The sequence below is a fragment of the Emydura macquarii genome, unplaced genomic scaffold (assembly GCF_026122565.2).
Source record: "Emydura macquarii macquarii isolate MOO-44397 ecotype Brisbane River unplaced genomic scaffold, CSIRO-AGI_Emac_v2 contig_1254, whole genome shotgun sequence".
NCBI classification, from domain to species: domain Eukaryota; kingdom Metazoa; phylum Chordata; order Testudines; family Chelidae; genus Emydura; species Emydura macquarii.
In genome coordinates, this window is record NW_027131391.1 from 4,425,635 (window position 1) to 4,452,979 (window position 27,345).

The following is a 27,345-nucleotide window of genomic DNA, read 5'->3' on the forward strand; positions in this document are numbered from 1 at the left end:
TCCATAAGTAAAAAGAATCATCTGGTTTGATGCACCCTCCCACCCCCTAATAGCCGAAACCACACACTGGATCATTACATAAATTGCTTTAAGGAAAAAATTTTACTCTGAAATCCTCAGCAAACATTGTCTGTCTGCCACAATCTCTATACCACTGACAGAGTAGCTATACAATCCCTGAAATCGCAACCACCAGATTGTCTGTCTGCTGATTTGATCTATGTGGGTGCCATGATACTCATCATGATTAATGACTATGTCAAAGAGTCCAACAGATTTCTTTACACTAAGTGGTGGCTGAAAGTTCTCAAAGACCCCCTACACCACAGTATACACAGAAATTTAATGATACCAGCAAAATCCTTCCCCAAACAATTTACAGAAAAACTTTACAATCTCATCTCACACGAACCCAGCCCAGGGACATTCTGCATCTGGGGTTCTCAAACTGGGGATCATGAACCCTCAGGGGGTCACCAGGTGGTTATGGGGGGGGTCACAAACTGTTAGCCCCCATCAATGCCAGGGTTCTGGCTGTCAGAAATGCCCACATCCTTCAGAGCTGGGTAGCCAAAGAGCCGCTGGCCAGGTGCCCAGCTCTGAAAGCAGTGCCACCCCCCACAGCACAGATGTAAAGGTGGCATGGCATGAGGGGAGTCCTCACTTTTGGGGGGGGGTCATCACAGCCTGAAATATTTTCAAAGGGGGTCCCAGCCAAAAAAGTTTGAGAACCCCTGTTCTATATGCTTCCCAGGATACACAAACAAGGGAACCTAGACAGGCCCATCCTACTTAGCCCTTCAGTAAAAGTGTCATGGCTATCAGGACCCCTAAAATCATCCTCAAACCACTTACTACACAAAGGGCCAGCTTCCTCTGAGACAAAACTGACTTCCTCCAGAAACCCAGCAACATGAACATCCTCCCCAAGAACACCATTCTTGCCACCATAGATGTCCTCTCTATACACCAACATCCCTCACAATGATGGCATTGCTGCCTGCCTTGGATACCCATAAGATAATTTACAACACACAGAAATCCTTTCTGAATACAACACCAAACTCATCCATTTCATCCGCACCTGCAACAGTTTCACATTTAACAAACATTTTGTCCAAATCATGGGAACAGCCATGTGTATTATTAGTATGGCTCCCCAATATGCCAGCCTCTTCATGGGCCACCTTGAGAAAAAATTTCTGGGAAAACCCACATGAAGCCTATGATATATCTGAGATACATCAATGATTTTCATCCTCTGGACAGATGACCTAAACTCCCTCGTAGATTTCTACCATAACTTCAACCACTATCACCCATCCATCAAACTCTCCTTAGTGCACTCCTACACCAGGATCAACTTCCTGGGCACCACAATTAGTTTCAGTAGTGGAACACTACAAACTACTATATGCAAGAAACCCACAGATCACAACACTTACCTTCACAGATCCAGCAAACACCCCAGACACAGCAAACAATGTATCTACACCAGTTACTCAGATACCATAGAATTTGCTCTGAAGGGAAAGTTCAGGATACATACCTAAACACACTGAAAATTGCCTTCACTAAACAAGGCATTCTACCAGAGAAGTAGATTGCATCTTGGAAATACCCAAACACCCTGGGAAAAACCCACTGACTGCACACCCTTAGTTGTCGCCTATCACCCCACTTTGGAACCCACATTGGGTTTCCTCGAACAGTTACAACCCATATTTGATGGGGACCAGAGCCCCAAAGGAATTTTTCCTGACCGCCCACTCTTCTGGCCTTCAAACAATTCCCCAACCTCTGCAGGCTCATCATCAAAAGCAAGCTCCCCACAGACCAAGGCACCCCAACTCCAAGCAGCACCAGACCCTGCCAGAACAACAGAGGCAGAACCTGCAGATGTATTGCCACAGCTACAATGATGGATACCCCCCACAACACACCTTTCAAGATTCATGGGTTCTGCACATGCCTGTCACAACATGTGGTGTACCTCAACCAGTGTATCAAATGCCCCAACAATAACCGTGCAGGTGAAACTGGACAATCGCTACGCTCTGAAATGAACTCACAGAAAAATAAGACAAAAACATTCTATTGCCTGTGGCCAACGAAATTACTCCATATCTGACCTCTCAAACGAAATCTGCACAACATCTTCAAAAGGCGAGCCTGGGAGCTTAAATGCATAGTTCTGCTAAACACTAAAAACCATGGACTCAAGAGAGACACTGGTTTTATGGTTTATTACAACAGTTTGGAACACACTCCACTGCCTGCTAATCCTCAATTGCCCATTTCATTTTAAGTGGTTTCCTACAACGTGGGGAATCCCATTTGCTTAACAGTGTGTCCCAAATTGTATTTAGTTCAGACACTGTGAAACTTGAAAGCTTGTATCTTCCACCAACAGAAGTTGGTCCAATAAAAGATATTACATCACCTACCTTGTCTCTTTTAAATACATGGCAGTAATAATGAATGAAATAAAACTATGGTGAAAATGAATGGTATTCTGCCTTGCCATTCTGGGTCTGGGACCTGCTGAGTTGTTAACTTTCTTGAACAGGAGAATTTGAGGAGGCATTTGGTAGTACATTGGCAAAGGCCAGTGATGACCCTGATAGATGTGATTTATGAGTGTCTGTAAATTGAAACTGTTGGCATTTAAAGCCCCTGATCATGTATGCCTTGGCTGTCTTCAAGATCACCTCCTTAAACCTCTCCTGACAGTTATTAGCTCTTTGAAACAGCCAGGCTTGCAGAGATTCTGCCATTGGTTGTTAATGTAGTAAGCGATAGGACCTTTATGTTTTTGTTTAATTCTACAGGAAATGGCTAACCTGGAAGTACTATGCAAAGAAAATTCTTTACTTTCTACGACAACAGAATATTTTAAAAAAGTTGAAGGCATATCTTGAACGACCTGCGGACCAACAGTCATTTTTGGAAGGTAAGTGTTGGCCTGAAGCAAGTCTCATGGGTTATTGGGATGGATTCACAAGGTCTGGTCTATGCCCTACCCTGTAACCAATCTCCTGGGAGTGTTTTTGCAGCGTGACAGACTCCAAGGATCCACACATCCAGAAACAGAGCTGTTGCCTCCATGACTCAGAAAGTGGGCTTTCAGGCACCAGCAATCCCTGTTTCTTTCCGTGGTTCCCTGCAGCAAGTCCAGCCAAGCCAGAGTCCTGGGGGGAGACTCGTTCCCACCCCTTCAGGGCACAGTGCTCTGAGTAAGTATCTGCAGTGACACCAGGCAGCCTTTTCAGAACAGGGTAACTATTGATTAATCACCTGCAATACAGAATCTGAAAGTCTTTAAGTTAGCATGAGAGAGGCAGGCTTAGGATATGGTTCCTCTTGGTGGGAGCTAGAGCATTGCTGTGCCCTGCTCCCCTTTTGTCTCCCAGTCCTAGGAGAATCTCTCTCCTGTGTCAGTGTACCCTGCTCTTAACGCCAACACTTGACACCTTCCCCTTTTGTTCTCCAGCTTGGGGCCTTTGCTCTGCTTCCCTGCAGACACGTAGGGGGAGTCTCCTCTCCTTGGCTATCTGTCCTTGGGTGTGACTATTCCAGGCCATTGGGATTTCCATTGCCTCTTCTGGATCCTCCATTCACAAACGTAGGCTCTGTTCAGTTAATTATTCTGCTGTCCAACCAACAAACAATTTGTCCCTTTCCTTTATGCTCAGACCATATCTATACTACAGGAACTATAGCAATATTACTGTGGTACCATAACTATGCCAGCATAAATGCAGTGTACAGCAACAGAAGGGTTTTTTCCATTGTTGTAGTAACATTACTTTCCCAAGTGATGGAAGCTACATCAATAAAAGCATTCTTCTGTTGACCTAGCTGTGTCTACGCTGTGCAGGATAGATTAGCACACCTGTATCTTTCAGTGCCGTAGCTACATGGACTTAAAATTTCAGTGTAGAGCAAGCCTCAGTACAAAGGACAGAGGGAAACTGAGGCACTCATATGAATCCCCAAAATATTACCAAAATTCCTACGTTCATCACCATTTTACCTTAACAAAGCAGTGATTGAATGCTGTCTTGCTCAAACGGACTGTCAGCTTGTATTTTTACTGTATCTTGAGAGGTTGAACAGTAGATCTGGACTCTTTAAGTAGTTTAATCCTCAAAAACAAATGCTATTTGCTTGGACTTGTATTGGTGTTGACTTCATTTATTTCTCTCAGTGCTGAGCATTGTAATGTTTACAGATGCAGACGGGTGTGACTAGGAGAGCAGAAATACTTGTTAAATGCATTGAAATGGCATTGGCTACCAGAAGGTTTCTAGGAGCCTAATTCAACAAAACATTTAAGTATGTGCTTAAATCCACTTATGCTTTTATAGACAAAATGCAATTAAATATATAGGGGCAAAACTAGCTATAGCTCTCATTCAAGTATATTTCCTTTGATCGTTTATACTAATATAGCTACTATACATCTCAGTTCCAGTTTTCAGAACCCCTTGCATCAACTTTTAGTCCCTTCAGGTGTCTCTAGAAATCACCGATCAGACAGATTTTTCCCTTTTATTGAATGCATTTTAAAAAATAACCATTGTTATTTTGTACATAAAATATAATACTTCTGAATTTTTTTGATGGTAGGAGAGGGAAAGGGCAATATAACCGTGGTATTTAGCTGGCAGTTTTAATGAAAATGACTTAACAATATCAGCTAAACCAAGCCAGACTGCAGACATGCTCAGTGACATGACATATAGTACCTATGTGGTATCATCTAAGGTAAGATGCATGATGTTACCATTTATTTCCCTGTTTAAATTTTGTTATTTCAGCATTAACTTTTTTAGACATTTGGGAGGTGGATGGGTGGCTTTGTTTATTTCTGCACCAGCTTGGCTATTTGTTAGACTATGGAGATGTTAAATTTTTTATTAGACACCTTGGCCTAAATTCTGCTGTGTCTATTTGCAGAGCACTTAAACATATGCTTGAATTAAATGCTTTGCTGTAAAAGGAACTCTGGTAACTGGAACTGAGGTATATGGTAGCTGCATTGGTGTAATCGTCAAAGGAAATGTGCTTTAATGAGAGTTGCAACTAGTTTTGCTTCTGTGTCTATTTAATGATATTTTGTGTAGAAAAGTATTTCTGATGTTTTCACTTTGTCCTCAAATGTTGTTAGCCAAATATGCATGAAATGTAAATATTTATTCTAACGGAATGAAGATTGTTTCAACACTATGAAAGGTTTGTTTTTATACCATGTTTTGTAATCTCTCTCTGTGTAGAAATGGAATCTACCTTTATTAACTATCTTTCAGGTTTGTTTCTCAGGGTAACTCTTTGCAAAATGCATTTCCTGTCATTTCTTTACATTTCAAGTAATCTTATTTTTCTTTAAAACAGAGGACACTAGGACAAAAATGGGAGATTGTGCCAAGAATAGTGGACATATTAAATGAAGGCCGACCACATCAAGGGTAGGGGGAGGAGATAAACAGAGCAATAAGAAGAGAGGCCTGAAGGGATGTGAGGAGCAAGGCTGAAGCAGAAAGAAATCTGAGCAGAAATGGAAGTGGGATTGAGAATATGCAAGGCCTTAAAGATAAGGCTCTTAAGTTAGACATAGTAAGATATAGCAAGCTGCTGAAAAGATTCTAAGAGGCAGGGAAGAGAGATGACAACTGGTACAGAATTGATCTAATGCAGCTTCCCCTTTTGTACATAAGACTTCATTACTTCTGCTTTCACAACATTGGGAAACCTTAGCTCTAAAGAGCAAGAGATTGCATATTTGAGATTCAAAATCTAACGATCTGTCTGAGAAGTGATTTGCAAGATGTAAATTCATGTCTCTTTAAGTCAGAGGATCCATAAGATTTGTGTCCGTGTCTCCTTGTTTTATGCTTGTCAGTATGACTTTATATCAACCAATGAACATTTTAAAAAAATCGTGTTGCTAAAATACATGCTTTTCTACAAAGACTGGAAAGTAGGCATATAAAATTAAGTGAAGAAAAGACCAAAATCCTGTTTTAAAATAACACATTTGTTCCAGGTGCTGTATTAATTGACCAGTACTGCAATCCTCTATCAGACATCTCTCTAACAAGTGTCCAAGCGCAAGTTGATGATATCACAGACAAAGTTCGCAAAGTCCTGCGGACAAAAAACCCTAGGCATCCAAGCTTGGCTCCAGAGGCAGGTACAGCAGAGAAATGTGGTCGAATCAGCTCTTCCAGAGTGGTGTTGCTAGCCTTGATGTTGCCTAAACAATGCTTATTTGTTTAACTTATTCCATAATTTTTAAATAGTCCTAATGTGGGACTAGGCAGATCTGGGGTTGGGAGGTATCCTTCTCTTTCTTGGAGATGTTACAAAGTGAGCAGCAATCAAATCACATTATTGGGTGTCTTCTAAGATCTGAAAGAGGAGAGCCTCTCTCCTACGAACCTTATGAAGTGTTCTGTAAAGTTTGCTCTCTTTCAAGGAATGAGCAGCCAGTCTATGTATCATTAAGTAATAATCTTTTCTCTGTCTTGTCACTCTGGATGCATTTTAGGAGAGGTCTTGATAGTTCCTGAGGTGGAGTTTCAAAGGCAGGTACTGGATGGTATGAACTGTGTCCTGTATGAACAATTAAAATACAAAGGAAATGAGATGGATTACTACAACTGCTTGAATTCATACATTCACCAGGCAAGTGTGTATTTATTGAAGCAGACTAGTACAAGTTTGAGAGCGAATTCTATTTATACTTTTGTCATTTTTGCATGGATGAGTAAGTAAAATAAACCTGTACACATGTATGTCACAAAGGGGTGAGTTTCTGTAAGCTGTACAGTATGTTATCTCTATGTGCATGTGTTGCTGAGTCAGTGGATTTTGAGGCATTTTGAATAAAATTACATCTCACCTGAGACCTATGGTACTATGTAAACTGAATTTTTTAACATCTTGCATTGTGACCTATGATTTGTAAGCCTTCCTTTGACTTAGTCTCTTTTTTCAGGTTTTAATCCGTAGAACAGGAATCCCTATCAGCTTGTCTGTGCTCTATTTAACAATTGCCAGGCAGTTGGGAGTCAGACTTGAGCCAGTCAACTTTCCTAGTCACTTCCTGCTGAGATGGTGTCAAGGGACAGAAGGGTAAGATTTCTGTTAAATTCCATTTGGCTTTTGGAAAGACCAATAAACCATTTATCCCTAGGAGGCAGTTTTCCCAGCCTGAACCTCTGTTGGCAGTAAGGTCAAGTAAAGCAACCATCTCTGATGGACAATTATGTAAAAATAGGTCAGCTAAAAGTTCCTAGTTAACTATTTTTCACATGATGAAAGCATTGTATAGTTTTTTCTGCTACAAATAGAAAAGTTACTTTAATGCTGAAACAGAAAGTATTTTCTGAGGGAACTCATAAATGCAGGAGTATCTTGTCCAATATAGATCTATGTAATTTAATTGCTAAATCTGTACATCAGGCAACAAGTGAATACATGGCTGTGAATTCACTCCAAGGGTTCTGATGACCTCATAAACTGCAACAGGATTGTTCATCTGTTCATGAATAGCAGCAGTTTTTCCTGAGTAAATATAACAGTAGTTAGGGTAGCACTTCTGCTTTTCATGGTTTTATTGTTTTTTTTTTTAAAGGAGTTTCATTTAATCCTTTGTGCAGCAGAACTGATAGAGGCTGATGCTACTGTGTCATGTACCCCTCTGCTTTCTGAATCTGTGTTGGTGACTCCTCGAATGACCTCATGATTGCTATTGGCAGTGAATGATACTCCCAGAAGTATACGTTTCAGGGGTAATCTTAGTGATGTCATTCAATACAATTAACTTGATTACACATACCCCTCCTGTGTATTTGACTCCCATCCAGACACAATACATTGCCATGGGCTACGTTGTGAAACAATCTCTCGTTAGCCAAACGTGGCCTTCTAATATATCATAGCATCAGGTAAAGCAAACTCGAAAATAGTTTGCAAGCCTCTGTGGGGAGAAGTAGCACAACTAATAAAAAATTTGATTTTTGTAGTCTTTTTCCTTGTGGTTTTTAAGAAGGGTAAATAAGAGGAAACTAACTAAACCTTGTAACTAAAGGAGCAGAGGTACTGACAGTATTCATCTCAAACTTAAACACAAGAGTGAGGGGCATCTGAAGAGGACAAATACATAATCCCATTTAAATGAGACACCTATAGGTTGTTTTATTTTCTTCATGTTTCATTAGAAGCACAGATATCTTTGACTACATTTACATAGATGCCTTTGGAAAGGGAAAGCAGCTAACTGTGAAAGAATGTGAGTACCTCATTGGCCATCATGTGACAGAGGAGTTCTATGGAATGGTTACTTCAAAGGAGGTGTTGCAGCGTATGGTGGGAAACCTCTTAAACCTTGGAAAGCGGTAAGGTTTACTTAAGCCTCATGCATAATTTAAAGCCTTATAATAAATGAGGACCTGAAAAATGCTGCTTTGATGTACAGTAATATGCTTCTTTATGGTAGTCATGAGTGGCTTTGTGGGGTATAAGCTGTGCCAATTATTCACTTGGCAGTTCTACCCATCACTTCTCATTATTTACTGACTCTTACTCACTCTGCAGGAATATTCTAATATCAGAAAAAGTACTTAGTAAAACAGAGTTCATACAAGCAAATCAAAGGACTGTTTTTCCTTGGGGCATGTTAGTTTTCTCTACCCTGTTGAGAAAAAGGATCTTCCCTTATTATCTGGTGGATTTATCCCACATGATCAACTTTGTGTAGTTACTCTGAGGCTGTCATCATTGGACTTGTAATTCTGTTTCTGTTTATGAACACCTTCCTTCATATAATTTAAGTGGTTTTCACTGTTAGTTGTAGAAGACCAAAAAGCACAAACTTAAAATAATTGCTCCGAGCATGACTAAGCGAGGAGAACCATAGCAAAATTTGAGAGAAAGTAAGCTTGCAACTTGGAGAGCGAATTCTCTGAAAGGAGATACTAGAACCATGAGATTTCTTTCCAAGAGGAAAGAGTAAGTTTGGAAGGGCAACTTTAGTGCATTCCTCTACTAGCAGGGTAGTGGATGCTGTTAGCAACAGTAAACTCTTGGAGCTGTTCCAATTGGATGAATATACCAGTACTGTGTAGTGTCTTTATTGATCAGTGTCTCCGAGATGCTGAAGTAATAGGGAAAGGAAGTGTAGATTTAACCTTAAAATTGAATTTCTTCTTTGCTGGTAGGGAAAGCACTGATCCGTCCTACCAGCTCTTGAGAGACTCCTTGGATCTCTACCTAACCATGTTTCCAGACAATGTGCAGCATCTAATACACCAGGCTAGGTTATACTTCCACCTGGGAATCTGGCCAGAAAAGGTACTCTAGCATTTGATCATATGTTTTATGATGGGCTAAGCTATAAAAACAGTAGACTATTGATTCTGAGCTACAGTAGCTTATGTTGTCAGCCAAGAGCTGTTTCTGTTTTACAAACAATGTAAAGAATTATCACACTTCAAAAATCAATATTTCCCGTATATAAAAGAAATTTTCCTTTTTGTATTCCCCACTGTATACATGTGGATAGCCTCTGACCTGAGTCAAAAGTTAGGATTTCCTGTCAGTAGCCATTTTTTCATTCTAACTTGGGCTTCCAAATACTCTTGATGTATCTATTAATTTACCTCTAAACTGAGATTGTACGTTTATGGGTATACTTAAACAGCCGTAGTGTTTTACCTGGCTTATACATAGGTCATGGGTGTAAGAGCTCTTACTGGAGTAAGTAAAAATATTCCCTAATAAAGTAAATCTTTAGAATTACCTGTTACAAACTAAACTAAAATGGTGTCTTGGTGCTTTAGACCCATTCCCACTGAGTTTCATAATAAAAAAACTTCAAAAGGAATCCTGAGCATGAGGATCTTGGTGCTGATGCTTCAGTCATGCCAAGCAGGGTAGGATACCGAACAATTTGACAGAGAGAGGACCTGGACATATAAATTGCCTGGGTCACTCAAGCCTTCCATCAAGATGAGACTAAAGCACACAATTAGGGAAACCATTTAATTACATTGAGCATGTTGCTACAGTGAGACTGCATGTAATTTACAAAATTCAGTTCATATTAAAGAAGGGGGATACCTCTTAAATCAAAATCAATGTAAATTTCTACTCAGCAGAGACTCACCATTGGAGCTTTACCCGTGCTCCCGGGTATTGCTCAAGTCTCATATTGTTAGTTCTTTGGGGCAGGAACTGTTGCTTCCTGTATGTCGGTGCAGTGCCTAGAACAATTGGGTCCCAATCCTGGTTGATTATGGATAATACATGGCTGCATATTCCACAGAAATTGTCAATTGCTTTTGCACAGCACAGTCATGTCAACATAGTCATTGGTAAAGTGATATGATTAAAGTTAGTGGCTAAGTTAAGAGGATAATTATATGTGTACTGTGGTTTTCTCTTGTTCACCTCCTGGAGTCGAGAATACAACAAAACAAGATCCACAAAACTGTATCGCATGCCTTTACCTGCAATATCCTTTAAAAAGCAAACTCCATAGCTGCATGTTCAGATTCTGAAGAATGTACAAAAAGGAGCCCAAAGTATCAGGAATATTCACTTCATTCCTCTTGCCATTCTTTCAACAACTTCTGAGCAATGTCTTCCCCCCCAAAGCTCGTCTTAGTTTCCATGGACTTCAAAGCGACCATCTGTCCGTTACCAATTTTGGAGTATCTAAAAATACTCTTTCCATTTATAAAAATAAGTGATCTGACTACAAAACCACTGACTTAAGGCCTGTATACCTAAATTCCTCTTTGGCAGGCATGCTTCAGTAAGTTTTGGTGGTATAACTGGTGTAAATGACTACCTTTTGTATAATAAATTGTTCACCAAGCTTGCTGTTGTCAGGATTGAATACTGGATTTAAGAGATTCACCCACAAATAAAATGGTACAAAGTAATGAAGATTCTCCTCTGGGAATCTTCAAGTAGAAATGACAGATGTACTATAACATGGGACAGCTAAGCATTATGATTCAGAGAGCTACCTGTGACAAATTCCACAAATCATCAATGTACTTTCTCTCACACCAGTGGTTTTGAATGGTAATTGTTGATATATTTTCCATTTCCACTTTACTATTCTGCAATTTGTGGACTTTAAATACAGATGATTTATATTCTCCCTATCACTAATTTTACTGCTCCAAATTGTCATACACCTTGAAAATCCTCAATCTTCTCAGTGACCACTAAGGACTCCTACACTGCATCCATCTGTGCATGTGTTAATTCCATACTTTTGGACTTTGTCTTCAGTTTCTAGCAATAGGGATCAGTTACTGGCACATGTGAACAGCTGACAGACAGCCCAGCATCTTTCTCCAGCCAAGAATATACTTTTAACTAGTCTCTGTGAGGTGGCATTTTTATTTTTAAGGGTTCCCTTTTAGCAAAATGTACATTAAAGCATAGACAAAAATAAAACAACAATGGGGAGTACATCACACTTGTAGAAATAAATGTAAAATCTTAAATGCATGTTCTACTATTACATAAACACATACCTTTTGCAAATGACTTATATCACCAAACTGGATTAATTAAGAATAGACAAATGTCCAACAGCATTTAGAGAGCTCTTATAATCCATCCATAATGTCAGATGAAGAAAAGATCCACTTATTTTGGTATCACTTGATGCAGATAAAGCTTTTGATGAAACGTAAAGTTACACACTTTTCTAAAGCCTATCCCATATGGACATTGGCCCCTTGTTTCTTAAATGGATAACTGCTCTTTACATCAGCCCAAAAGCAGCTGTGTGAGGTACTGGTATTAAACCTCCCTGCTTGAATTACTCAGGGCTATGTAGGGATGTTCATTGTCTCCTTTACTTTTTGCATTGGCCATAGAGCCTTTTGCACAGTGGATAAAGAGCAATGAATCTATCACAGGACTAAAACTTGCAGGAACATATAAGAAAATAGCTTTATATGCAGGTGATGTAATATTTTTATCTAAACCAAATATGTCCTTAAAATTCAGGTCTAAAGAAATCTGAGAGTTTGAGAGAGCTTCTGTATTTAAAGTAAGTTTTATGCCAAATCTGAAATACTAGCAACAGATTTGCTAGACTTTGAGAAGTCATTCCATCCAGAAAACATTTGAGTACAAATGGGCAAAACATCCTATAAGATATCTGGGAATTCAAATCTCAAACACTAGAAAAATTCAGATTTAAATGTCAAGCTGGAACTTCAAGAAATGAAGGGGGAGGGAAGGGGGGGAAGCTGGAGTGCTGGGAGAAGTATGCAATTTCTTGATTGGGAAGAATAGCCTTAATCAAAATGAATGTTTTGCCAAGGATATCCTTGTCTCAAAATCTTTCTGTAATCATCCCAGATAAAACCCTTATAGAAATACAGAGGAGATTGTTAGAATTTATATGGAATAAGAAAAGACTGAGTGAGTGCAGGTACAGTACTTTGTACAGACCTTAAAACAGGTCGGACTAGCTGTTCCAAATCTGTGGTACTAACAAGCCAGCCAGCTCAAAGTAGTAGTGGATTGAGGGCATCCTAACCCAGCCAAACACTGGGTTTTTATTGAACAAGAAAATGGTGGCAATGTGAACATCACTAGGCTACCATTGATTGATAAAAAAATCATGTCCTCCAGAAATTTATATTTATCCTTAACGAAGGTTACTCTGTGGGTTTGGGATAGAACTAGAAAGAAGTTCTTTTCCCTCACCAGTGACACCCATTATAAACAATCCAGATCTTAACCCAGATCATACACCATAGAGCTTTAAAGACTGAGTGTGCCATGAAACACAAACAGTTGGCCGGCTATTCAGTAAAGAAACCTCTCTATCTTATTTAATTTTTATCTGTAACTTTAATTGGCTCATTCTTCCCTGGTATTTCAAATTAGGTATTATTTCTTAATTTAGCTGTTTTATATAGAAAGCTAATTTGACTAGAAATAATGGCATCTGGTCAATTAGGTAACACAAAAATTATAACTAATTTATATTAATCTTTGAAGACTGCTTTCCTAACAAAAAGTCCATATAGGACCTGTTGTGAAGAGGATACAGATAAAAAAATAGATAGCCCAGTGGTATGGGATTTGATCTGGAAAAGAAGACCAGCAGCCTCAATTTGTAATGCAATCAAAATTTCTTTAAGGTGCTGTTTCAGTGGTACCTCACAGCAGTCAGATTAATATATGTATATGTATATAATCTGTATATAAAATATAGATTGAATGGAGATAAATGTTTAAAAAATGTAGTTGTCTTTCTCTCACTGCTGAAGGTTCTGGACATCCTGCAGCATGTTCAAGTGTTGGATCCATCCCAGCATGGAGCAGTAGGGTATTTAGTTCAGCATACCCTAGAACATATTGAACGCCGTAAGGAGGAAGTGGAACCTGAGGTGAAGCACCGGTCTGATGAGAAACACAAAGATATCTGCTTTTCTATTGGGCTGATCATGAAACACAAGAGGTAATCAATCCACTTGAATTTTTCAGTGTCTAAGAGCTGCCATTGTAATGCTGTGTGCTCTTGATTGTATATGGAATGATGTATTCAGCTACTTCCTTCTTACTGCGATTGAGTTATCATTTTATTTACATGCTAAGGAATGATTCGAGAAGTGTCTGAGAAGGAACATGCTGCCCCTGTGTGTAATTATGTGTATCCTTTTAGATATATGAAGCCTGACTTCTGTATACTTCCCTGTCCTTTGACAGACCACAGGTGTGTTGTGCCTTCTTTGCTTAGTAAGACCATGAAGATGAGCCACATATTGGTAGGGATTCTATGGCTAAGCTCTTGGAACGGTACCAATAGCAATGAGTATATTTCATTGCTTTCTCTGTTTTTGCTCTTCTGTCCTCTTTGGAGGGGCAGTGGGAAGGAACAGCAACACCTTTGTGCAGTCTTTCTCTCCCATCATATCTTCCCTTCTCTTTCCCCCCTTCACTGGAAGTTTCATTTTTCTACTTTTACTTTCTGGTGCAACCTTCTGATGATGTTGCTTCAGCTGTCCTTCTGGCCCCTGCTTCTGGTAAGTGTATCAGGAGCAGATTTAAGGGCAGAGGCAGTAATTTTGACTTCTCTAAGGATACCGCAGAATCATGTATAATGCTATAAATATACAACAACCTTTGTTTCTGAAAATTCTTTGCCCAGAAGCCCATGGTCACATGGCAGGAATGGACAATAATTGTCCCTCCCAATACACTGATTTCTAAACTGGGTGATAAATGTAAGCTGCAGGTCACAATTCTTAATTTTTCTGTAATTTCACTGTAGTTTTCAAGTTCACTTTAAACTGTGCCACATACTGATTCTTATCTATTAGTATTTAACTTATGATTTATATTTCAATCATTCGAGGATTTAGTTTGTTTGAAGGAAACTTTATAAGCTCTGTTCTATGAATGTACCATGGGTCGTGGTGATTTTCCATCACTGACAATTTTTACATCAAGACAGGATGTTTTTCTAAAAGATCTGCCCTTGGAATTATTGTGGGGAAGTTCTCTGGCCTGTGTATCATACAGGAGGTCAGACAAGATGATCCCAGTGGTTCCTTCTGGCCTTGGAATATATGAATCTATGTACTTATGTGACAGCAGGTGTTTGTTACCAAAGAAGATGGGATTGGGGGCAGTGTGCATGAGCTACATGCCTAAGGCTCTTACAATCTTGTCCTTCATCCTTTAGAAATTCTTGTACCCTAATTCTACATAAAAAAAAAAATTTATTGGAATTTTTCCTTGGGCTTATAAGTTGTGTGTTATGGTCCCCTATGACCATTTGCTGCAGACTAAGGTTTATGGTGTATGAGCTGTGAGCTAATGCATGCTGTCCTGTTCTGGGTATTCAAATACTATGGTGAAGGAGAGGCTGGGACTTGTCACTCTTTGAGTAAGGGAACGAAGGTGTCAACGTCTCTGAAGTGATTTACATAGGAATGGTGTGAGGCAGAAACAGTGGTGATGATGATTATTGGCTTATCAGTGGAGATGGGGAGAGAATAGCTGTGTGTGGTCAATTAAACATGAGTTTGCTGCTTTACTCCAGATATTTTCTTTGACCACAGAGTTAAAGTACAAGATGACTGTTCCAATTCCTTTCCATATGCCAGGGAATATTATAAAATGATCTCTTTGAACAAGTTTTCTACTTGCAGTCACATCCTCAGGTGGATTACATTAGAATTGGCTCCGTGTGAACAACATTAATTTTTTGTTTTCAAAATGACTCAGTTGGCTTTGTCTTCAGTTTCAAAGTGGAACACTGAATTTCTTAACCTATTTCCATCAATGGTGTTCTTTATATCGAATCTCTCCAAGGAGTTCATGAGGGCCAGCATGCAGCTCCTATATCCTTCAGCCGCTATCCCACCCTCTCAAGAAGAGTATTTAGCTGTGCACCTTTCAAAGTTTTTGGATTTTATACTTTTAATTAGATATGGCTTTAGCTGTGTGATCTATGGCTGGGATCCCACCTGCATGATGGGACAAGAATGGATTAGAAATATGAATGTCCGTAGCCTGCCTCATGGCCCCCATCAGCCTTTCTACAATGTACTGGTGGAGGATGGATCCTGCAGATATGCTGCTCAAGGTGAGCAAATAGATCAGCTTGTGGATTTGATACGTGTGCATTTCATTTATACGTATGTCTTCGGTATATCAGATCTGTAATGCGTATTATTTGAACGATATTAATATTTGTACTAAAGTTATATGGATATTAAATCACTTGTGCTTAATGTTTAAACAAATTAATATTTACTCTGAGAAGCAAGATCTTTAATTGACCTACCTTGCTTCTGAACACCCCTTCGCTTCTCAGTGAGATCAGTGCTACCACAAATAAACTCAAAAGTTAACTTCAGTTTAATTCCTCACCCTCCAATTTTATTTTGAAATACGTTTAATAGTTTTCAGCAAATTTTGCTTATCATGTAAACTTTGATTGCTATGTTTGGGACAGTAGATCCAACTTTCACTTACATCTGGAAAATATTTGGTGGTGGTAGTTTTTGGAATTCTGTAATAGGCTGCAGAACAGTCTGATCACATAGCACGTGAGCTTCGTTATCGAGGCGGAATATGTTAAGGATGAATTTCTTGGCTTTTGTGGCATAAGGAGATTTGGACAAAAATAAATAGTAAATTAATTGTATAATGGAAGGATTCATTTCATCATCATGATGCCTTTCATAGAAATTTTTCTGGCCATTTTTTGATGCCCTGTACTATATAAGAAAGAAAATCTTGTGGTCAGAACACAGGACTATTGGGTGCTAGGAACCGCTGTGTTCTAATACTTCCTGTGACGCTAATTTCGCCTTTTGCTCTTGGGAAAGTTACTTCACTTGTCTTCCTCTCACTCTATAAAATGAGGTTAATACCTACATTACAGGGGTGTTGCGAAGATTGATTAAATGTTTCTGAATCATTTTCTGGAAATTTATTTTGACTAAATATGGTTCAGCTTTCACTAGAGGGTGCTGTCTAACATAGTTTGCAATACAGTATGTGAGAGTAAGTTTAAAAAAACCGTAAAGGTCAGTTATACTTGTAGTTGTAAAATACAGGGAGATTTGTAGTTCTACATTTCCCCAAATATTTTACTTTGCACTTGGTGGTCCAAAAATAAGTATTACTTGGGATTCTTGAATCTGTGCCTCTGCCCCAGTGCATGTGTGTTTGTGATGCAGACGTGGGAAGTTTCTGCATTTTATCAGAACCAATGTTTTTTTCTCTCGGCACACACTACTATTAGGGTTTGTGCCTAATAGAAAACTGATAAGAATAAAATATCTGCCCCGGTATCTTACTATAAGTGTTATATTCTCATCTGTTTCACTTTTTTCTTTTTTTTTTTTTTGGTAAGCAAAATTAGTAATTCTAATAGTGACTTGGCGCAGAAGCCAAATTCTTCTTTACAAGCTGTGGGCTGGTACTGTCGTCTTCAGTGAGTTCCAGGGTTTTTGATTCTAGAGCACAATCTTGTATGCTACAGTTGTTTTGTCCTTTCTTCTCATCACCTATCTCCCTTGACCAGCCACACTTACTGCCCCTTCCAAATTGTGTGCAAGTCATTTCTTTCTTGTTGCGTAAATTTCAATTTTGTACATTGGAGAGGGAGTGCGGGATTTTGAGGAGGAGAATTTCAAACAAATGTGTTTGGTTTTAACAGTTGCAATTCATATGATTTGGGTCAAAACTACTAACTGCTAAACATGTTCTCTATAGTTTTAAGTGGTTTTTGCCATATTGCTTTTGAACTATCAGTTTAACTGTTGCTAGTTTCAGATCTAGGGATCAATGTATTATTACTAAGTGGTGGTTTCTGCATCCCACCCATGCACTACAGATAAGCCAAACAATGCTACGCACAGTTTGTAACCACCCATATTCCAGTTATTGCCAAGTATCTGTTACATCATTCAAGACCTCCAAAGGGATCATACACCTGTGAGTCACTAATTGGCCACTGCACAGCAATGCTGCTTTATACAAATAATGAGAGCTTTTCCTCTGACAGAATAAATGAGAGTAGTAGTCATTTGGTTCATCTTCTTACTGTAGCACCATTATATCTTATCTTTAATCTGTGTGCAATGATTAAATGGTCATTTTTTTAAAATAGGAAAGGACATGAAAATACTGGGATGGTAAGGAATAAACATTCACTTCTTATAGGACTGCTATTCTAGAAAATTTTGATTTTAAATGTTAATCTCTGTGTGCTACACATAGCTTAAATCCCTACTGATACTCAGGAGTCTTCAAGGTGGAAGTCATGGTTTCCCTTCATGCCTGTTTGATACAACTGATTTCTCCTTTGCCCTTCAGATAATTTGGCAGTTTGTAAGGACCTCTTCTGGCAATTGGCTTCCTGACTGTGGAAGTTGGAGCCCAGTTCTTTAGCTTCTGCATGGATAAAGTGCCTATAGGATTGGGACCTAACTCCCAGATGTCCTTGTTCTCTCTTCAGTATGAACCTAGTTGGCTGAACCATTCCCTTCTCTTCTGCACAGAGAACTGATACCCATTAATAACTTCAGAGCAACAGCCAGTCAGCATTTTTATACTCTGTTGTAATTCCAGACAGTACTGTTCTCAGTCACAGTAGTTTGGCAGTAGTATCAAAAATATATCCGCACTGCTCAGAAAACAGAGCAGGTGAAACCCTGAAACAGAAGACCGATTAGATGGAGGCAAAGACAAATAATTTCTTCTTTGCAGGGCATCAGTGTGGTGATAACTGCTTTTTCTTCTTCCTACAGAGAACCTCGAATATAATTTGGAGCCTCATGAAATCCCTCACCCTGATATTGGCCGCTATTTTTCAGAGTTTACAGGCACTCACTACCTGGCAAACGCGGAGTTGGAGATTAGGTATCCTGAGGATTTGGAATTTATGTGTGCAACAGTCCAAAAGATCTACAAGACAGTCAAGGAATGAGTCTCGCAAGGACAAAAGAAAGTTTATCACAGATACTGCTATATCCTATTTGAGGACAGAATTATGGAAGCCAATTTTCACAATGAACTTCTGGCTTTATACCATAGGGACTGCATTTCGCTTTGTAACCTGTGATATAACATATATCCCCACAGTTACCATCTGCCCACATTAGTCAATTAATTTGGGATGGCATTGATATTCAAGACAAGACAATAATCATCTTGAAGTGACAATCACAGTATGAAATATATTGTCCCCTTGAGGTCTTGCATTTACCACTGGTGTGTTTATGATCTATTTTTCATATTTCGGATGTGAGCATGTTACAGCTCTAGCTGGAGTCTGGAATAATCTCATGTTACGGATAAGGAGGTGGATAATACTTACAGTATTTTTTAAATATATATTCTGTGTATGTCATAGTTTTACAGTCTCTCTAAAGTTCCACAATTGTTTGTTTTTTCTCTCCTGATCTTTCCCCTAACCTGAAAAGGATTAGTGTTGCTAGCATTCAAATGTTGAAATCACTTGTCAGCCTTGGCAATGGCACTGAAATGACCTTGAACAAAATCATGAGGCCCCATATGCTGGTGAGTTCAGCAGTAACTTGAATGGACCTGATACACTTCACGCTTCCAGCTGTTAAAAACACCACAGTTGAATCATTTTAGAAAATGAGATCCTGGCTTATGATGTCCCCTTCATGATGTTGAATTTTTTATATGGCGACATATGTATCTTTCTACATAGAATCATAGAGTTGGAAGGGACCTCAGGAGGTCATCTAGTCCAACCCCCTGCTCAAAGCAGGATTAACCTCCGCTAAAATCATCCTAGCCAGAGCTTTGTCAAGCCTCAGCTTAAAAACCTCTAAAGATGGAGATTCCACCACCTCCATAGGTAACCCATTCCAGGGCTTCACCACCCTCCTAGTGAAAAACATTTTCCTAATATCCAACCTAGACCTTCCCCACTGCAACCTGTCTCCTCTTATCTGGTTGAAACTGTTAAAACTTCTAGTTTACTAGTAGAACAACCATCTTGTGATGGCAAACTGCCGAAGGCTTTATTTAATGAGCTGTCTATACTATCTATACTATATCTATATCTATACTATCTATACTATATCTATATCTATACTGTAAGATTGTGATTGTGCCATGAAAACCAGTAGACACAAGTATCTGGCAAACAATACATGGAGATCTTATTTCCTATATCTTGATGCCTTCTTTCTTTTGATCAAAAGAAAAATGCCCCTTGACGGGGAAGACAAGATTAACTATTTGTCAAAATTTTGACTTCTGCAAGAGAAGTGCTTCAGAAACCCGGGATACTTGAATTGTAATGAGGCTACCTTGGTAGAGTCTGCAAACCTAAAAAAATAGTACATAATTATTTTCATTTAGGCTTACTTAAGAATTGGATGTGAAGCTGCAAAGTATTTACAAAGATATGGAATATACACAGTAATTTAGTTTCTAAATTAATAACTCTAGGCAAGCTGCAGTCATCCTGTCTAATTACCCTGTGGTTACATAGTTACAGAGAAAAGACCATTATCTTGCCTTATTGAGAAAGATGACACCCTTATTCTAAGTTTCTCTGTACGCTAACATGCACCATTCTTTTTAAGATAGTCATTGATTTGTACGCAATGTTGTCTAAATATTTAACAAGCACCTTATGCTTTTCACAGTGAAATTGTGGTGATCTGCAGGTTCCTCAGTATTTTAGAGAGGCAATAGGGAAAAAAAACCTGTTAGTGCTAATAAAATGGAGAGAAGAACAAAATTACACTACAGCAAATTTTCTGATAATCCCAGCTGAATTGAAGTGGGGTTAGCTACAAAATTGTCACTGATTTGAGAGCAGTGTAGCTAAATCCCTGTGCAAACTCTGCAAACTTCAAACTAAAATACAAATCTCTGTCTCTGAGGGGTTGAAAATGTAATTTTTAGGGCATATCCTGAAAGATTTCCCATGTTTGGAGGGACTCTGCTTGTAGAATAAACTAGAGAACACCCCTTTCAGTTTTAATTTCTAGTCTGTTGTGCATCTGACCTTTAAACATATAGTAGAAAGAGGCAGATGACTAGGAGTCAGGATTTCCAGGTTCTCAGCTCAGCCCCTGCCCACTATGTGATCTTGGGCAAGTCACTTCTCTCTGCCTCACCTCATTTTGTTATCTGCAGAATAGGTGGTCTAATGTTTACCTGTTATACCTGCCAAGGATGTTTTGAGAATTAAAGTTTGGAAAGTGCTTTGAAATCCTTAGATGAAAGGTGCTGTATAAATGCAATCTATTATTCTGCTGTTGAATATCAATGGTACACATGCACTTAAGCTCCTGTATGAGCTCTGACCACATAGGAGTTTGTTTCATCATCATGTTTCAATGTGATTTTATTTTCCTTTGTTTTTAAAGGTGTAACATTAAAATTTAAACCTCAAATTAAACTGTGAATATATATTTAGACACATTTTAAATATATGCTATTTATTATGATGCTAAATGGGCTCTAAAGTAGTCCTTACAGTCTGTTATGTAAATCTTTCTCTGGGCCTTTATATATCTATTTTTAGAAAGTGGATTTGGGCCCTAATAAATCATAGCAACTGTTCTTGATCTTTTTCACAAATCTTTGCCATAGTTTCTTGTCACACTTATTGTATCAGTCTGTGAGGTGGAACTATTGCAATGTAATATTGGATACAAGTATTAAAAGTGAGTTTTGTGTAGCTGTTTTTCAAACAATTGTTTCACTATACCATCTTGTATCTATAATATAGACTAAGTTGATCTTGTCCATACAATGGACACATGGTCTACAGAATTTTATGTACAATGAGTAACTTGTGAATCATAAGATCCCCAGAACACTTATGCATGTCTATAAATTAAAAATAGCAGAAAGATTTCTGTGGCTGTTGGAAGGGATTTGTATGGGAAAGTTTAGCCTAGATTATGGTTCTGCTCTACTGTATGATTCTGTAAAAGGGTCATCATGTGACTCTATATATATTCAGTTTTCTTTTCATATGGACTAAGTTTAAAAGTAAAAAGATTAACTTTCTAACTGCCAGTCCTACACACCCAGTGTGGGATCTGAGTCAAGTTTGGGTTCTTTTCTTAGATACCACCAGTAAAAAAAAAAAAAAAAAAATTCTGCAGGGGAAGTTACATCCTCCGTGATACCCATGTGATTTCCATGGGGTTGCAGAAATGAAAGTGATTGGAACTTAGTGAACAATGCTGTTGCACAAGAATGAGTTGCTCACTCTTAGCTTCATGGATTCTGCACAGCTAACTGGAATAAAAAATAGCGTGAGCTTATTTTAATCACTAAAAGTGTCTGATCTGATTGTGTATATACACAGGGAGCAGATCTGATAAATCAAGTGCCATTTTCACAGTCACTTCTCAGAGTAGAACTGTAATTCACCCACTGCATATCGTTGTTAGATGATATTTCAGGAAAATGAAAGATCAGGGCCGCGGGGAAAAGATCATTGACAGGATTACAGATATCTATAGGGTCAGGCTTGCATAACTTAACAAATCACTTCACTTACATCATTTTATCCTGAGTAAATTATATCCAAAGCCAAATTCTTGAGTTATCATTTCATACTTGACAAAAATCTGCTTTTAGAACAATTGCGTTTTGACCTTTCTAGTTTGGGAAAAGCCTTAAAGATAAAACACAGCTCTGTGAATCCTATCTTGTCCTATGAAGTGTTCCATGTGTCATTTGTAGTCATTATGTTCATGTTAAAGATACAAACAGTTTTCCCTACAGTAATATTGGGCTTTATGAACTTGCCCTTACAAATTGTATTAAACATTCTTTTGGTTTTGTAGATTTATTGGGCATGAAGAGGCACAAGGGGTTAATCTGACTTCTAGGGAATGCCTATCCAACTTTATTGATCTTGTGCAAGGATAACTCCAGTTTACCTTGGATGCATGCATCAGCAGGCCTCTTTCAGCCCCAAACCACCTCCATTGGGGTGTGCCTTTTGTAGAATATTTTCTAGGCTGCACTGTTCGTTTCAGGAAGTCATTGATTCTGGAAATTTGGATTCTCTTGAGCCATTCTTTTTGAGTGGCTTCAGACAAAATATATACAGACAAAAATAATACTTAAGCTGGTTCATTGCCATCCCTGTGCATAGCTTTCTTCTGGAAGTATGGCACATTTTCCAGAGAAATCAGAAGATAGAGCCTTTCTTGTGTCATCCATCTTTGCTCCATCTCTTTTCACCAAGTAAAACAGATATCTATACCTGTCCAGTCTAGTACCAAATTCCTCTTCCCCATGGTAAATATATACACTCTACTTTTTTTTTAAATGCACTTCCTGCTGCAGCTAATACTATCTTCTTCCTTTTCACCCTCTGTGTCATGAATATTAGGAGGCTCCTATCCATATTTCAAGAGGATAACAGCGTTAATTGTTTAAAAAATCTCACAAGGCTTTTGGCAATGGAAGATAATGCAATGGAAGATAATACAGTAAAATATGGGAGGAGATAGGAATGTGGGAAGATAATGAGGGGTGGGGGACCAAAGTATAGTAGGTTCATGATTTACTATAATCTTCAACTGATGGGTGATTAAATCTGATTGGGTCATCTTCAAGACATTGGGTAATCCACGTGGAAGTACTATTCTGCCCAGTTATCAGGTTCACTGTCTTTAGAATGTGATTACTCAAGTCATGGATGCTTTCAGCTCCAGGCACAGTTGGAACTGATCATCTATTTTCATCTATTTCTGCTATACTTCGGGGTAAGTATAAAGTCTATTGTACAAAGTCCTATTCTTTCCCTTTCTCCCAAGACACTTGGACCTAACTCTTAAGGGCTTTTGGTTTTTTCTAGCTTCCTCTTGAGAAACTATAAAATGCTTGGTATTGAATTCTCTGGTTTACTTTTGTATTGATTTATCTGAGGGGGTAGGGCAGTGGACACCTGTTCTGGATGCTAGTACTCAAATTGCTATGTAATTTTCGCCTTGATTCTTGCCAACGTTTCACTTGTACCACACTAAAAATGGAGTATTACATATTTCTCTTATCATGGAGAGGGAGTATTCGATACCTAATGACTCATGTGTTCCTCTCTGTAGGTGCTCTGGCTTTTTCCCGATTTGTATTTCTCCTGAAATTTTTTTTTTTTTTATTCAGTGGGTGGACACCTTTGGCCCCCACATGCTATGGTCTTTATGACTTGGAAAATCCCAATAAAATAAATAATTGATTAAAAATATGGCTATTTGTTTTTATGCTAAAACAGAAGAACTGCTGTATTTCAAACAGAGGCTTGTGTGGTTTTAAAACCAGATAGCAGAGGGTTGTTAAGAACTCATTTAAGAGTAAAGAATGCCAACAGGTAATATATACCCCCGAAGCTTTCAAAAATAGAAGAATCCATCTGATATGCCTCTTTCTACATTCTCTGGTATGTCTGATTAGAATATAAAATGTTTTTTTCAACAATGTGGACAGGAGTTCAATTTTAACATTAAGGTTGGTCTTCCAAAGCATATGCCTTAGACTCTAAAAACATACCAGCATATTGTGTCCATGGCTGGCCATAAGTAAAGACAATCTAGTAACTACACAAGGCTCTCTTACTTTTTGATTCCCTGTAGAATCAAGGAATCAACTCAGAGCCATACTTATGTTGCTTTGTAACTTTTAATTGCTTTTACACAGGTTAGTGGAATTATCTTACTTGCTGTGTACAGGAATACCCCTATCTTCCTCTTACAGTCACTTACTTGGCATTGATTACACTGCCTTTACAAACAATTCTTTGACATCTCTCCTGGCAACCATTGTGGGTGGACATGTTGATGCTGAACAGCAAGTGCTGCATTCAGGATTGGGATCCGTGCACTCTGTATAGTGTCTGAGAAAGGAGCTTTTACTCCAGAAATGTCTGGGAGGTGGACAGACCAACTCTTGCACACTAATAGAGGGAAGCAGATGGCTTCATGGGGGTATTTTATCACTCACATGTACTGGTGTATGGCTGCTTGTAATAGTTTTGTCTAATTGATACTGGCTAGGTAGAGCACAACATGCATGACTCACCCGGATTGGTTTTAGAAGCCAATTTTGTGGGTTGCAAAACAGCTTTGGCAAAGATAAGCGTGTTCAGTCGTGGCTTTAAGAGATCCATAAACGGACGATGCACATTCATTTGATAGAGACTCGTGCTTGCACTAGGGAGAAGTGTGGTATAATATGGAGAGAGACTGAACTCTAACAATAACTATCCCAGTTTGGGATTTTTATACAATAGAAGCTTAATTCCTAATATTATATATTTCCCATTTAGAGATGGGCTCTAAGTGGGAGAGAGGATGTTAATGATTGGCTGGGGCAGGAGAGTTGTAATTTTGCAAAGTTTATACTGTACATCAGAGCACGTGAAAAATAGGAACTGCTAAAACTTTACATTGGCTATATTTCCCCCCCTTAATTTTCAGTCTTTTGTCAGGAGTAATAGCTGCCTTTCATCACAAATAAAACCTTGCCTTCTCCTGTCACTGCTGGCTAGACAACGCCACCTCCTTTGCTTCTAATTTTAATAAGCAGAAATAGATTGAAAAGTCCTAGAAATCGGTCTTCTGGCCAAGGCATAAGCAGAAGCAATAAAACAAACTTCACCACTCCGCTTCAGCTGTATTTGGCCCTGACCTGGAGAGAGCCTTGCAGTTTCTCAATTATAGCACCAAAATTTTGCCAAAACAGGAAACTGGTGAGAAAATTTCCATTTCATCACAAAGCCATTTTCGTTAGAAAAATTTGATTTTTTTTTTTAACCACCTTTAGTTTCAAGATAAGATTTAAAGTTTAAAGGCACTGACACAGAGAAGGGTAATTTGTTTGTTTTGCCATGTAGTATCTGTGTGATGGAAGGACAGCTGTATACACATGATCACATAGATTCTAAGACCAAAAGGAACCATTGTGATCTAGTCTGACGTCCAGTATAACCCTGGCCAGAGAATGTCCCCTCCACCCCCCAAATGATTCCTAGAGTTAAGAAAACATCCAGTCTTGATTTAAAAATTGCCAGTGATGGAGAATCCACCACAACCCTTGGTAAATTGTTCCAGTGGTTAATTACTCTCACTGTTAAAACCCAACTGAATTTGTCTACCTTCAATTTCCAGCCATTGGATCATGTTAAACTTTTCTCTGCTGGATTGATGAGACCATTATCAAATATTTGTTCCCCATGTAGGTGTACTTTAGCCTGAAATCAAGTCACTCCTTATCCTTCTCTTTGCTAAACTAGATTAAGCGCCTCGAGTCTTCCACTATATGGCATGTTTTCTAATCATTCCCACGGCTCTTCTTTCAACACTCTCCAATTTACCAACCTCCTCCTTGAATTGTGGACACCGGAACTGAACAGTATTCCAGCAGCAGTCACACAAGTGCTACATACAGAGGTAAATTAACTTCTCTGCTTGAGAGTCTCCTGTTTATGTATTGTGATAAGGTATAGCCAAGTGGCCATGAGAGTCACTTTTTTTTCCCCTTGAAAAATACTGTATTAAGTAGTACTTATGTACATAAAAACAGGAATTAATCTTATGGTCTTGATACAAAAAATAAGATACATTTTGTTACAGTACACAGTAAGAGACTACAGTTTAGAGACACTGTCAACCTCTTTGCTAAGAGTTTTATTCTTTTAAACTCTCTCCAAGGTGACTTTTAATTACGGGTGTAGCTAAATAAGGGCAAACAATAATCTTGCAGTCATTGCCAGTGTAATACATAATACCATTGAAGTCAGTGGGCCTTATTTCTCATAGTAAATAATATGCCTGGTATAATATTTACAGTTATAGGTAAATAAGGTTTCTTCACTATGAGAGAGTCAGGGAAGGCAGACATGTAAGCCTCAGATTAGTCAGAGCCCTGTTCCTGGCCAGCTGGGAAGGGTTAACCTTAAATCAATGAGACCACCTGGGACTAATTAATGCCCTGCCTAAGACCTATTAAAAGGCTCTTGCTCCACTCAGAATGCTGTGGGAGTTTGGAGCTGTGAGACTGAGGATCCGGGAGCTGAGGAAAGCAGAGCAACAATCAGAAGCGGGAGTGGACTAGGGGACAGAACCACGGTAGGGGAAAGCTGCTACTACCAGGAGGGTGGCTACTAAAGCCGGGGGAGGGCAGCATGGGGAAGCAGCCCAGGGAAAAGACTGAAGCAGTTTAGGCGCAGCAGCAGGAGGCTGCTGCCATCACGGTCCCTGGGCTGGTGTCCGAAGTAGAGGGCGGGCTCCAACCTCCCCGCTCCCCTCCTCCGCTGCAGCTGGGATGGCCAAAGCTCTTCCCAGAGAAGGGGTGAAGACCCCGTGGGTCCAGCCAGGGCCATAGGCTATGGCAAGGACTGACCGCCAAGGGAAGCACCGGACCCAGGGGCGCTGGGCAGGTGCCCCATCAAGTGCCACCCCACAGCATCTAATGACTGAATTAGCCCTTTCGGCAACACTTCTCGCTGGGAGCTCGTGTTCAGCTGATTATCCACCACATGCCCTAAACCTTCAGTCACTGCTTCCCAGGATAGAGTCCCCCCACCTGTAAGTAGGGCCGACATGCTTTGTTCCTGGATGTATACATTTACATTTAGCTCAGGGATTCTCAAACCTTTTTTTGCTAGGACCCCCTTTGAAAATATTTCAGGCTGTGATGACCCTCCCTCCTCCCCCCAACCCCCCAGTGCTGCCCACCCCCCATGCCTTATCACCCTTACCAGCATGTTCAGAGGCTGACAGCTCATGACCCCCGCCCCATAATGACCCCATGAGAGGT

General features: G+C 39.2%; 1 protein-coding gene across 3 annotated transcripts in view; it reads left to right on the forward strand.

Annotated features, from left to right (window-relative positions):
• FBXO21 (F-box protein 21) overlaps positions 1-23,746 on the forward strand; it is a 31,466-nt gene extending 7,720 nt beyond the window's left edge. For 2 of the 3 annotated variants that reach the window (XM_067550135.1, XM_067550136.1), the window contains exons 4-12: positions 2,832-2,953; positions 6,050-6,196; positions 6,554-6,690; positions 7,004-7,140; positions 8,229-8,405; positions 9,228-9,360; positions 13,320-13,510; positions 15,486-15,643; positions 18,321-23,746. In XM_067550135.1, coding sequence (XP_067406236.1) covers positions 2,832-2,953; positions 6,050-6,196; positions 6,554-6,690; positions 7,004-7,140; positions 8,229-8,405; positions 9,228-9,360; positions 13,320-13,510; positions 15,486-15,643; positions 18,321-18,499 — 1,381 coding nt within the window. In that variant the 3' untranslated portion in view covers positions 18,500-23,746. Of the gene's footprint in view, positions 1-2,831; positions 2,954-6,049; positions 6,197-6,553; positions 6,691-7,003; positions 7,141-8,228; positions 8,406-9,227; positions 9,361-13,319; positions 13,511-13,647; positions 14,263-15,485; positions 15,644-18,320 lie in introns of those variants that run through there. The other variant, XM_067550137.1, reaches the window with a different exon arrangement.
• Positions 23,747-27,345: the final 3,599 nt, after the last annotated feature.